The sequence below is a fragment of the Marmota flaviventris genome, chromosome 1 (assembly GCF_047511675.1).
Source record: "Marmota flaviventris isolate mMarFla1 chromosome 1, mMarFla1.hap1, whole genome shotgun sequence".
NCBI classification, from domain to species: domain Eukaryota; kingdom Metazoa; phylum Chordata; class Mammalia; order Rodentia; family Sciuridae; genus Marmota; species Marmota flaviventris.
In genome coordinates this window covers 156410363-156423339 of record NC_092498.1, presented here as the reverse complement: position 1 = coordinate 156423339, position 12977 = coordinate 156410363, and the positions used below count along the sequence as shown (strand labels likewise).

Below are 12977 nucleotides of genomic sequence, written 5' to 3'. Positions count from 1 at the left end.
TTTTCTCCTAGGTTCATTCTGGCAGCCAACAGGGATGAGTTCTACCACAGACCATCCAAGTTGGCAGGCTTCTGGGGGAACAACAATGAGATCCTCAGTGGTAAGTCTTATTTCACACCTGGTAGGTAGCCATTCAGCATGGCCCCACTCAGGCTCCTGGGGTGTCATGAAAGTGCAAGTCACAGAATGATCCTAATAATATCCTTGCTTCCAAGTGTAAGTACCAAATGTGTGCAAGGATATGGTGAACCTTGGGATCTGGGTCAGCATTGAGTTATCCAGCCCCAGCATTGAGAACCACCCAGTGTCCTTGTGGTTTTACATGCCCTGTGACCCCTTGAAGAAGTAAGTAGTCAGACTACATGTAGGAGCTATATCACTTCTGAGGCATCCTAATTGTGTGTGCATGTACGTACGTATGTTTGTGTCTGCATTATTGTTTCTACTTATCTTCTCTTGCTGCAGGGAAGATGGGCTGAATTGGTGGAGCAAAGGCTTGGGTGGGGCACATTTTGTATTACTAGAAATATCTTTTTTAAAACAATTTTTTAGATGTTGATGTACCTTTATTTTATTCATTTATTTGTATGTGGTGCTGAGAATTGAACCCAGTGCCTCTCACATGCTAAGCAAGCTCTCTACCACTAACCACAACACCAGCCCTGAAATATTATCATTGATTGCATGGATGGTACATCTCTACATCTTGTACAACCAGAGAATTGAAATGTTGCACTCCATTTGTGAACCATGAATTGAAATGCATTTGCTGTCATGTACAACTAAGTAGAACAAATAAAAATAATAATTAATTTAAAAAATGTTATAATTGAGTTTTGTTTTGGATTAGGTAAGTTATTACAAGAACCATGTTTAGGCTGGATACATGCCTATTGATCCCAGTGAATCAGGAGGCTAAGGCAGGATGATCACAAGTGTGAGGACATCCTGGTCAACTTAGTGAGACTCTTCCTCAAAAAAAAAAAAAAAAAAAAAAAAAAATGCTGGGAATGTAGGTGCTCCTGGGTTCAATCCTTAGTATTGGGGGGAAAAAAAGAAAGTTTAAGCAGGGTATAGTGGCACATACTTGAAATCCCATATACTCAGTAGGCTGAGGCAGGAAAATTTTAAGTTTGAGGCCAAATTCAGAAGCCTAGGGAGACCCTATCTCAAAATAAAAAGGGCGGAGGATGTTGCTCAGTGGTAAAATGCCCCTGGGTTCAATCCCAGTACCAATAAATAAATAAATAGATGCCATTTTGGTCCTTTCAGGTCTTCTGCTTAAGATTTGATAGGTTTGGAACTGTGTAGCCTGTTCAGGGCTAATTATTACATGTTTTTTCTAATCTGACTTCTAGGATTGGTATTATGTGTAAGCAGTGTCCGGGTCTAATCCTTCTGGTTGGTTCAGATAATTTGTGCACTGATTAGAACTCTGGTGTTCTCTGTGTGGCTCTCCTCTCTGATCTTCTTTTTATGAACTCTGGTTGCCTCTGTATCCCCCAACTCTCAGTCTCTGCCCTCAGCTCAGGGAGTCTGCTGATCTCTTCCTGGCTGCCCCGCCTCCCACCTCCCCTTTGCTGGATCCTGGGGAATTTCCAGTCATGGAACTCATCTCATTTGCTTCTTGTCTCTCATCTCCTTTATCTCAAAAGTCCTTTATTCACATATTTTAATTTTTGGTTGTTCTATTTGGGAGAGAAAATCTGGATCCTGTTGCTTGGTCAGATAGCAAAGCTGTTCTTCTTCTTCTTCTTTTTTTTTTTCTTTTTTTGGTACCGGGGATTGAACTCGGGGGCACTCAATCACTGAGCCACATCCCCAGCCCTATTTTATGTTATTAGAGACAGGGCCTCACTGCGTTGCTAAGTGCCTTGCTGTTGCTGAGGCTGGCTTTGAACTCATGATCCTCTCACCTCAGCCTCCCGAGCTGCTGGGATTACAGGCATGCACCACCGCGCTGAGCAAGCTGTTCATTTAAAAATTATTAGTTTGGGCTGGGGATGTGGCTCAAGCGGTAGCATGCTCGGCCAGGGTTTGATCCTCAGCACCACATACAAAGATGTTGTGTCCACTGAAAACTAAAAAATAAATATTAAAATTCTCTCTCTCTCTCTCTCTCTTTAAAAAAAATTATTAGTTTGTAGGATTTCTTTATGCATTCTGGATGTGCATCCTTTGTTGATAAATGTATTGCTTACTCATTTCTTGAATGATTTCTTTTGGTGAGCAGATTTTAGCAAAATGCATTTTATCTACTCTTTTACGGTTTCTTCTTTTTGTGTTGTATTTGAGAAATCTTTGCCTCCATTAGGTCATAAAATGTTTTCCTATTTTGCTCCCTCTGTTTTGCCTTTCGATTTTGAGATCTATGCTTTGGTTTATGATTTATCTCAAGTTAATTTTTATACATTGTATAAGGTAAGGGTTGAGGGTCATCTCCCTTCCATCTCTCTGGTTATTCCAGCATCATTTATTAAAATGGATACTCTTTTGCCTGTTAGCATCTTGGTTGTAAGTCAGTTGAACATATTTGTATCCCATTGATCTGTGTGTCTCTCTTGATGCCAATACCACAATATCTCAATTAATGTCCTTTTGAGCCAAGTGCAGTGGCAAACTCCTGTAGTCTCAGCTACTAAGGAGGCTTAGGTAGGAGGATCACTTGAACCCAGAAGTTCAAGACCAGTATGGGCAACATAGTGACACTCCAATCTCAAAACAACATAGTGACACTCCAATCTCAAAACAACAACAACAATTTAGTCCTTTATAGTGAGTCTTAAAGTAATGTGAGTTCTCCAGCTTTGTTCTTTTTCAGGACTGTTTGGGCAATCCCAATTCCTTCACATGTCCATAAACATTTTATTAGCTTGCCAATCTCTGTGTAATTAAAAAAAAAAACTGAGGGGATTTTGATAGGGATGGTGTTCATGGGCCAGTTGGGGAAGAAGTTGGGTCTTCCATTTGGCATACAAGATGGCACACTTCTCCTTGGTCAGCTTGACTTCCTTCTGCAGTGTTCTCTGGCTTTCTATCTTTAGGTGTCATGTGTTTTTTTTTTTTTTTTTTTAGAGAGAGAGTGTTAGTTTTAAAATTTATTTTTAGTTATCGGCGGACACAACATCTTTGTTTGTATGTGGTGCTGAGGATCGAACCGGGCCGCACGCACGCCAGGTGAGCGCGCTACCGCTTGAGCCACATCCCCAGCCCTCCATATGTTTTTCATTAAATGTTTTCCTAACTATTTTAAAAATCATACTAAGCGTTTTGTTAACACTGTTGTCAATGGTATATTTAAAATTTCTTTTTCTAATTATTTTTTAATTTATTTTTTAATTATAGGTGGATACAATAGCTTTATTTTTATGTGGTGCTGAGGATCGAACCCAGTGCCTCACACATGCTAGGCGAGCGCTCTACCTCTGAGCCACAACCCCAGCCCTCTAATTCTTTTTTTTAATCATATTTATTTATTTATTTATTGGTGGTGCTGAGGATCGAGCCCAGCTCCTCACATGTGCTAGGAGAGTGCTCTACTGCTGAGCCACAACCCCAACCCTCTTTTTCTAATTCTTGCTCATGTTTACTTACTGGCTTTAGTAGATTGTTTTGGGTATTGCTTTTAGATTTTCTTAGTATATAATCTTGTCATCTACAAATAAAGACAGTTTTGCTTCTTCCTTTCCATGTTTACATTTTATTTCTTTTTCTGTTATAATTGATCTTTGTTATAAAAATGACATTTTAGGGCTGGGGATGTGGCTCAAGCGGTAGCGCGCTCGCCTGGCATGCGTGTGGCCTGGGTTCGATCCTCGGCACCACATACAAACAAAGATGTTTTGTGTCCGCCGAAAACTAAAAAATAAATATTAAAAAAATTCTCTCTCTCTCTTTAAAAAAAAAAATGACATTTTAGTGACTTAGGAAAATGATCCTCTAGTCTAGCAAGGCTCCCCCTCTTGTGACTCTTTTTGTTTTTTGTAGCAGGTGCTGGAGGTCTAATCCAGGGCCTCCTACATGCTAGGCAAGCATTTTACCACTGAGCACACTCGCTCACCCCAATGCCTGTTTTTAAGGGCCTAGTAGATCTTGTGGTATGGTGTGGTAGCCCATGCAGGACTGACCACTGACTGGGCCTGTGCCAGTTTCCAGTAGATGAGGCAGCCTGGCCTGGTTTCTGCATGGAAGTGACTTCCAAAACTGGTTCAAGCATGAGGTGTGTTCTGTAGAAGTCACAAAGGGACTACCTGATTTCAGGGCCCTCTGTTGGTGTCATGATGGGTATAGTTGGTGCCCATGTTAATCTGTATCATCTGCACCTCTTGTATCCTCAGGGGCTGCCTCACCTTGCAGAGTTAGAGCCCATTCAATAGGCTAGGCTGTTAGACCAAGCTGTGCATTGCTGTGTGTCCTCATGGAGCAAAGGAGTTTGTTTCCCAGGAGACAGGGACCAGGAGGGAGACCAGAATGGGTTGATGCCCTTCATGGTGAGTATTGCTGGTGGTAACACTGTTGCCTGCTACCTGCTACAGGGCTTGACATGGAAGAAGGCAAAGAAGGAGGCACATGGTTGGGCATCAGCACACGGGGGAAGCTGGGGGCACTCACTAACTACCTGCAGCCACAACAGGATCCAGAGGCCCGTGGCAGAGGTAAGTTGGATAGGGTAGAATGGGACCTAGGCAGGGCAGAGCCAAGGCATAGCAGGTAAGGTGGGTGGGCTAGGGACAATTAAGGCAGTCAGGAGTCATGTTGTAAGGGCTTCTTCTGATATACCTCACCCACCTTGATCTGCTTCTGGGCCATGTGGCAGAGACAGGAGAGGAGTCACCATGGGAGTCACCTGAGACTTGTTTATCTCAGTGAGTGAGCTCCAAGCATATTACTTCCCAAAGTGTCACGCTAAGGGGCTGGGGATATAGCTCATGCTAGAGCACTTTGCTAGCATGTGTGAGGCCCTGGATTTAATCTCTAGCACTGGTTAAAAACAAAACACCAAAATGTCACTCTTAATCACTGTGTCAGCCTCTTGAATGTTGCAGAGCATATGTCTGCCCCAAGAGCACACATAAATATGTTCCCAGTGAAGTTTTCTCCTTTCATGCTGAATTTCTCTATGGAGGCATAATGGGGAAAACTTTTTTTAACTGAAAAAAATCAGATTTCTTGGTGTCAACCTCAGTGGCAGTGCAGTCAATGAGGTGTGGCTCTAGTGGGACCCTTTTCCTTCCTGCATCCTCCTGAAGGGGCCTCACTCCTGTATTCCCAGGAAGAAGGGTTTACCCTGTTTCCTCAGCCATGTGTATCCCCTGCCTATAGGTGAACTTGTGGCCCACTTTCTGACCACTGATATGGACAGCTTGTCCTACCTGAAGAAGGTCTCCACAGAGGGCCACCTATACAATGGCTTCAACCTCATAGCAGCTGATTTGAGGTGGGTCTACCAGCAGGGGGACAGCCATGCTACCCAGCACTGCTTTGAGGGCCAGGTCTACAGATCATTGGAAAGCAGGTTCAACTCTACCAATCAGCTTGGCAGCCTTTCCTAAGAAGTTGTTTCTGGTGGGCTTGGCAGGCATCCTGAGGACCTACCTGTTTCAGACCCATCAACTTGGGAACTAAGAACATAGCCTAGGGCTTCCTGTGACAGTGTGAGGCTTCTTTCTTCCTGACTCTAGAGAACTGAGGTGGGGACCTGGCAGTGTAGGACTGTGAAGGGCAGCCTGTTTGGAGAGGCTTGGCTAGGTTGCTCCTCACTTCCCATAAGCAGGTTTCACAGTGCAGCCTATGGCAGCCCTAATCAAATACTATGCTCCCAGGTGACTCTCACATTAGAGATGTAGCCATAGGAACTGGAGAGGTTTTGTATGTTTTGCCTTTTAGTGAAGGGAGCATCCTTCCTATGCTTCCCTGTCCTCTCCTAGGTCCTCTTCCTCCCTTCTCTGAAGCCAAAGAAGCCAGTGAATGCTGTTAGCCTAGGGGCTTCCTCCAGTACAGATAGTGAGGGAGGCCATTAGTATTCTTTGGTTAGCCCATGTTCAGATGCCCATCCTGAGCTGCCTCCTTCTGTGAGGGGAAGTCAATGGACCTCTGGGCTCTTAAGACCTAGGCTTCTATTCCTTTGAGAATCCATTTCATGTGTCATTCTTTGCCTCATCTCTGTACCACATGGCTAGACAGACTCAGTGTGGAGGTTGAGCAAGCTGTAATAACCAATAGGAGGAAGGCCCAGGGTAGAGGCTGATTATGAATTTGCTGCCAAGAGTTCTCCTTTCTGTTGACCTTTAGCTCCTGAAGACCAAGTCCATGTGCTGTCTAGGCTCTCCATACTTGGTTACCACTGTCAGTAGTTCCATGCTTATCTGACCCAGCCCTAAGAAACCAGACTAGCAACTATGATGCTAGTGAGACTGGGTGTTCAGCAGCTGTGTTGAGTGTCCAGGGAACTAGGGAGTTGTCCTTTGAATGGATGTATGGTCAAATGTGAGGGCCTATATCTCTGGGAGCCTAATTAGCTGTCCTGGTTCCTGGTTCAGGGGCCTGCTATCCCAACGCCACCCAAGAAGTTTGACAGTGGCCAGAAGAGCATCCTGTGGTTAGATGGAAGATGGTGCCAGGAAAGCAGCCCTGTTGGTGGGTGCTAATGAGGAAACCAAGACCTCTCCTAGGTCAGGCCCTCCTTTTGCCTGGCCTCTGGTGACACTGGCATTAGTTCCAGTATCTATTTCTATAGGCCCATAGGCAAAAAGTTTAAAAGAACTTTTGCCAGAAAATAAAATCTCTGAAGTCATTAGCCAAACATCTTGAGGAAATTGCCAAGGATTGTAGTGAGGAAGAATGTGAAAGAAATGTGAGTACAGGCTAGGGGTTCTAGATGCCTGTGTGGACTGGAGGGTGGTTGGAGAGTGAGGGAGGAAGGGCAGGTCTCTAGTACTCAACATCTGCCCCTTACCCTGCATTTGTCTGTATTGAAGACAAGGGTCTCCTTGTTCAGCTTTTTGTCTTGGGAAGATGCCTCACAGGTTATAAAGAATCCCTATTTATTTATTTGAGACAGGGTCTAGGTTAGTTGCCTAGGTGGGCCTTAAACTTGCAATCCTCCTGTCTCAACCTTTCAAGTAGCTGGGATCACAGGGGAGTCCCTCTTTAGTTTGCAAAAAAGGTATTCCAAGTTCTAGCAGAAAGACTTACTGCAGTATTGAGGAACTGGGATATCTTTAGCTGTGGAGCAGTTTAAAGTATTTTTAAAATCTGCAGTTGGTATACAAAAATATGTTTTCATATGGCACTTTGTTGAGAAGTCTATGTCGCCGTGAGACCAACTGCCCAGGAACAGTTTGAGATCAATTGTGGAGGTGGGGGCCTTGGCCCCCTGGAGTGTTCGGGTGTTTGTTGGGGTGGGGCCCAACTCTGATATTATCACCACATGCCTATGCTATGTGGCATTCAGCCATGCTGTGCTGTGCCTCCTAGGCTGGTGGTCCCCAAGGTGAGCCAGGAATATACCTGTGATGTTAGAAGGAGCCAGGGTCTCCATGACTCTGGCTTCCAGTATCCTAGCCTGGCTAAAGTGGACCATTGTTTTTGCGTTGGCTCCCATTGGGGCTCTGGGAATAGGGCCATGAGATCAAACTGCGCAATGTGGGGGCAGGATACCCTGTGGCTCCCATCTTACCTTCTTCTCCCCTTCCTCTATCTACAGCACAACAAAAGGAGACTTGGTTTGCTACTATGGAAACCGGGGGAGGCCTGAGCCCATTGTCCTGACACCAGGTGAGTCTGTTCTGGGAGTCTGACGGAGAAGGGGGCTGCTCCTAATGAAGGGGATAACCTATACTTTTTAGAGACCAGGACCCTGTTGCAGCACTTTCCTGGGACTTTTTGGCCATTTGATGCCTAATGATCTGTACAAGATTGTGGCCCATACCTGCCACAAGAGAGCCTTATACCCTCCCTACTGCCTTTCATGGGCTTTTCCTATAGACTAAGACTGCACTTGCTCTGGACTTCCCATCTTAGCCCCAAAGCCCAGCTGGTGACCTCCAACCCCACTTTACAGCCCCATCACCAGCCCCACCTCCGGTAGCCTCATCTTGCCTTAGATCCTTTAGGCTCCACCCAGGCTCCTCCCCTTGACCTCTTCCCCATGCACAAGCACCACATGCTAACTTGTCACAAATGCATACCTCCTGCATCTGGCCACATGCTGGCCCATGTTCTCAGAGACTTGTCTCTCCCATCACCTGCCTGCCTCCCCCTGTACCCCAGAGCATACTCTGCCTGGACCATCCCCTCCCTCTAGCTACACCTTTGCCCAGGCTGTGCCTTCTGCTGCTCTGCCCTTCTGTTCCCTTCTTCTTTAGGTGTTATGATTTCCTGAAAGCCTCCTCTGTCAGCATCCGTCCCCGCAATCTGGGCAGAGAGTATTACATTGCCTTTCCCACTATAAACTACTTTTGGGAGGAGGTCTGAGTCTTCAGGACAGAGCAGGAACCCCTGGGAAATAGCACAAATGGGGTCTAGCACAGTATATCAGGTAAACAAAATTCCGGGACCAGAACCCTGCCTTCAGGCCTGCTTCCTCCCTCCCCAGCTTGCTGCTTGAGGCCTGTTCTCACTGGTGACATCTTAGGACTACAGAACTCAGACACCCACTCTGGTCCCTATATCTGAGCTGTTGGCCCATATCAGATGACCCAGCCCATGGGAAGAGTGTCAACATCCTTGGTATCACCCTCATCCCTGCCTCTTTGAGGCAGTGTTCTTTCGTAGTATAGTTTTTGTGTCCTCAGGACACAGGGATTTTCTCTGCAGTTGGCACCAGTCACCAAGTGAGGTCGCAGGACACAGGTCCTTCCTTCCCACTGGGGGTTAATGGTGCACATTTATGCTAGCATCTATTCCTCATGCTGGCCCAGTTACCACAAGGTGCTCTGGAGCCATAGTGGGACCCCAGCTCCCACCTTAGAGCCATAGGGATCCAAAGCAGGGCTGGCCAAGCTCCCAAGAGTTGGGTGATAAATAACTAACAGCAAGGAACAGAGGGACATGATGCTCAGGGATCCTGGGTTTGGGAAGAATCATTCTGGCTTCGCTTGGGACAGTTCTTACCATTCTTCTTGCCTCAGTGTCTCCCCATAAGTTCAGACTTCTTGGAGTTTGGGTATGTGGTGAGGTGGGTTTGTACCCTGGAGTCAGTCTTTCCTTTCACATATTGTTGGGGCTGCCCTGAGCCAGTGACCGTGCAGGAGAGAATTGGAAACTAAAATATCAAAGGACAGAGATAGGTCCACTCCTCATTTTAAACATTGGCCCAGAGGCCTTTGGGAAGCAGATAGAAGCTTTACTGTTCTCAGTGCCTGAGACCCCCTGACTAGAGACACTTATTTTCTGCTAAGTCATTTTTGGTAAAAATTCTTTCATGTGCCATTTTTTTTTTTTTTTTTTTTTTTGGTGGTGCTAGGGATTGAACTCAGGGCCTTGTGCATGCTAGACAAGCACTCTACCACTTGAGCTATATCCCCAGCCCCCCACCTCCTGTTTTTAATCCCTGCATCTGCCCCCACCTGATCTGTGTTCCTTCTTTTACTTTTTTAGAAATTGAACCCAGTACCTCATGCCTGCTAAGTACACATTCTTACCTTTATTTTATTTTTATGTGGTGCCGAGGATCAAACCCAGTGCTCTGCATGTGCTAGTCGAGTGCTCTACTGCTGAGCTACAACTCCAGTTCCTAAGTACACAATCTTACTACTGAACTATACCTTAGTACACCCTAGCAAAGACTTTTTTAATAGACAAAGTACAGATTTGATGAAGGTGGAAGTAGCACTCTGTAAGGTACAGTGGAGTGGGCTGAGCAAGAGAGAGGCTCAAGGCCCAGTTACCATTTTTTAAAATAACAGTTTTATTGAGATATGGCTCACATGCTATATAGTTCACCCATTTAAAGTATATTATATTCAATGGGTTTTAGTAAATGCACAAAATTACTCAACTGTCACTATGTCTAATCCCAGAATCTTTTCATCATATCCCAAAGAAAGTCTCACATTCATTAGCACATACTCCCCCTTCCCTCTTGCTTCCCAGCCCCTGGCAACCTTTTATTTTTCTCTTTGATACTAGAGATTGAATCCAGGGGAGACTACCACAGAACTACAACCCCAGTCCTTTTTATTTTTTATTTTGAGACAGAGTCTCATTAAGTTGCCCTGATTGGCCTCAAACTTGAGATCATCTTGCCTCAGCCTCCTGAGTCACTGGGATTACAGGTGTGGGCTACTGTGTCTGTACCTTGGCAACTTTTTCTTTTTGGTGCTGGGTATTGAAATCAGGGGCGTCAACCACTGAAATACATCCCCCCTATTTTGTATTTTATTTAGAAATAGGGTCTCACTGAGTTGCATAGCACCTCGCTGTTGCTGAGGCTGGCTTTGAACTCACAATCTTCCTGCCTTAGCCTCCCTAGCTGTGGGATTATAGGCGTGTGCCACTGCGCCCAGCTCCTGGCAACTTTTAATCTGCTGTCTCTATGGACTTGCTCATTATGAACATTTCATACAGATGGAATCATGTACTGTGTGGTCTTGGGAACTGACTTCTGAATTCTTTCGCTTAGTTTAATGTTTTCTTTTTTTAATTAAAAAATAAAGTTACCTTTTATTTATTTATTTATTTATTTTTAAATTTTTTATTGTTGGCTGTTCAAAACATTACATAGTTCTTGATATATCATATTTCACACTTTGATTCAAGTGGGTTATGTAGCTTAATGTTTTCAATATTCATCTTGTAGCCTGAATCAGCTTGTTCTTTTTTTAAAAATATTTTTTTTAGTTGTAGTTGGACACAATACCTTTATTTTATTTATTTGTTTGTATGTGGTGTTGAAGATTGAACCTAGGGCCTTGCATGTGTTAGGCGAGCGCTCTACTGCTGAGCCACAAGTCCATCCCTTGTTGATTCTTTTTAAGGCTGAGTAATACTCTGTGGTTATATATTTTGTTTCTCCATTCAGCCATTAATGAATACTTTCGGCTATTATGAATAATGCTGCCATGAACATTTATTAAAAGTTTTTGTGTGGACATGTTTTCACCTTGCTTGTGGTGAAACAGTACAGACACACATAAAAACACCTAGGAGTAGAATTGCTGGATCATATGGTAACTTTGTTAGCCTTTTGAGGAACTTCCAAATTATTTTCCAAAGCATCTGCACCATTTTACATTTTTTTGTTGTTAATATGTTTTAGTTGTAGATAGACACAATACCTTTATTTTATTTATTTTTATGTGGTGCTGAGGATTGAACCCAGGGCCTCGCTCTTGCTAGGTGAGCGCTCTACTGCTGAGCTACAACCCCAGCCTCCCATTTTACATTTCTAACAGCAGTGTACAAGGGTCTCAGTTTCTCTGAATCCTCACCAATCCTTGTTATTTATTTATTTTTGCAGTGGGGGAGGGGTGGGTACTGGGATTGAATCCAGGCCTTGTGCTTGCTAAGCACATGTACCAATGAGCTACATTCCCCAGTCTTCTGTCTTTGGGTGTGTGCATATGATGCTGGGAATTGAACCCATGGCTTCTACATATTAGGCAAGTGTTCTACTGCTATGTTACATTCCAACTCTATCCTCTATCTTTTAGATTGTAGCTATCTTAATGGGTATGAAGGGGCATCTTCTTGTGATTTTTATTACGTTTGTCTGGTGGCTATGGATGTTGAACATATTTTCATGTACTTGTTAGCCACTTTTTCTGCCAAGAAATGTTTATTCAGGTCTTTGCTCATTTTAAAATTTGGTTCTCTGCCCAGTGTGGTAGTGCATGCCTATAATCCCAGTAACTCAGGAGGTTGAGGCTGGAGGATCCCAAGTTCAAAGCCCAGCAACTTAGTGAGGCCCTAATCTAGTGAGACCCTGTCTCAAAATAAAAAAATAAAAAGGGCTGAGGATGTGGCTTAATGGTTAAGTGGCCTGGGTTCAATCCTCAGAATTAATGAATAGGTTTTCTTTTATATATATATATATTTTAGTTGCAGATGGACACACAATATCTTTTATTTATTTTTACATGGTGCTGAGGATTGAGCCCAGTGCCTCACACATGCGAGGCAAGCGCTTTATCACTGAGCTACAGCCCCAGCCCTAGGTTTTCTTTTTGAGTTGTAGGATTTCTTTATTCTGCCAATGCAACAAGAGATCTGATTTGCAAAAATTCTTCCCCATTTCATGGATTTTCTTTTTTTACTTTCTTGGTTTCTTTTGAAGCACAAAGTTCTAAGTTTGGATGAAGCCCCCTATTTTTTTCTTCTGTTGTTTATGTTTTTGCTGTCTTATTTAATAAGTCATTGCCTGATCTAAGGTTATGAAGCTTTCCTCTCATGTTTTCTTCTAAGGGTTTATAGTTGTAGCTCTTTCATTTATGTCTTTGGTCCAATTTGAGTTAGTTTTGTGTACGATGTCAGGTGGGATCAAACTCCAGTCTTTGCCTGTGGCTTCCTAATTTCCTAGCACCAATATTAAATTGTCTTCCCAGTTGTTCCAGAAGGAAAAAAACCACAATGACATCAGGGACTGGCAACTTGACTATGGGGGCTCCAGCAGAGTCCAGGGCAATCTTCCTGGACTTGACTGGAACTGGAGCTGCTTCAGACTCTGCTTCCTTGGTGCCTCATCCAGGATGCAGAGCTGTGTGCTACTTGGCCACCTGGACCTCTGGAGAAGCAGCTCTGAGGGGTCTCTCCCCTCAAATGTGTGTCCTTCACTTTTATGACATGAGAAACCCTTTCTCTTTTGGTCACACCTTCTGTCCACTTTAGAACTTCCTTGTTCTGAGAAACTGCAGCTCAGAGTCCTTGCAATGAGTCCACCTGCTCTCTTAGCAGGAACCCAGTCAGTATACAGAGGTGGGCTCTGTATAATGGATATGTATACTGTCTGTGTGTCCACTGGCTAGGACTTCCTATCT

The 12977-nt window shown here is 44.2% G+C and overlaps 1 protein-coding gene across 4 annotated transcripts in view; it reads left to right on the top strand.

Moving 5' to 3' along the window:
* Positions 1–12977, top strand: part of Tango2 (transport and golgi organization 2 homolog) — a 37585-nt gene that overhangs the window by 20763 nt on the left and 3845 nt on the right. For 3 of the 4 annotated variants that reach the window (XM_027924286.2, XM_027924287.3, XM_027924288.2), the window contains exons 3-6: positions 12–100; positions 4536–4655; positions 5323–5437; positions 7706–7776. In XM_027924286.2, coding sequence (XP_027780087.1) covers positions 12–100; positions 4536–4655; positions 5323–5437; positions 7706–7776 — 395 coding nt within the window. The remainder of the gene's footprint in view (positions 1–11; positions 101–4535; positions 4656–5322; positions 5438–7705; positions 7777–12977) is intronic. The other variant, XM_027924289.2, reaches the window with a different exon arrangement.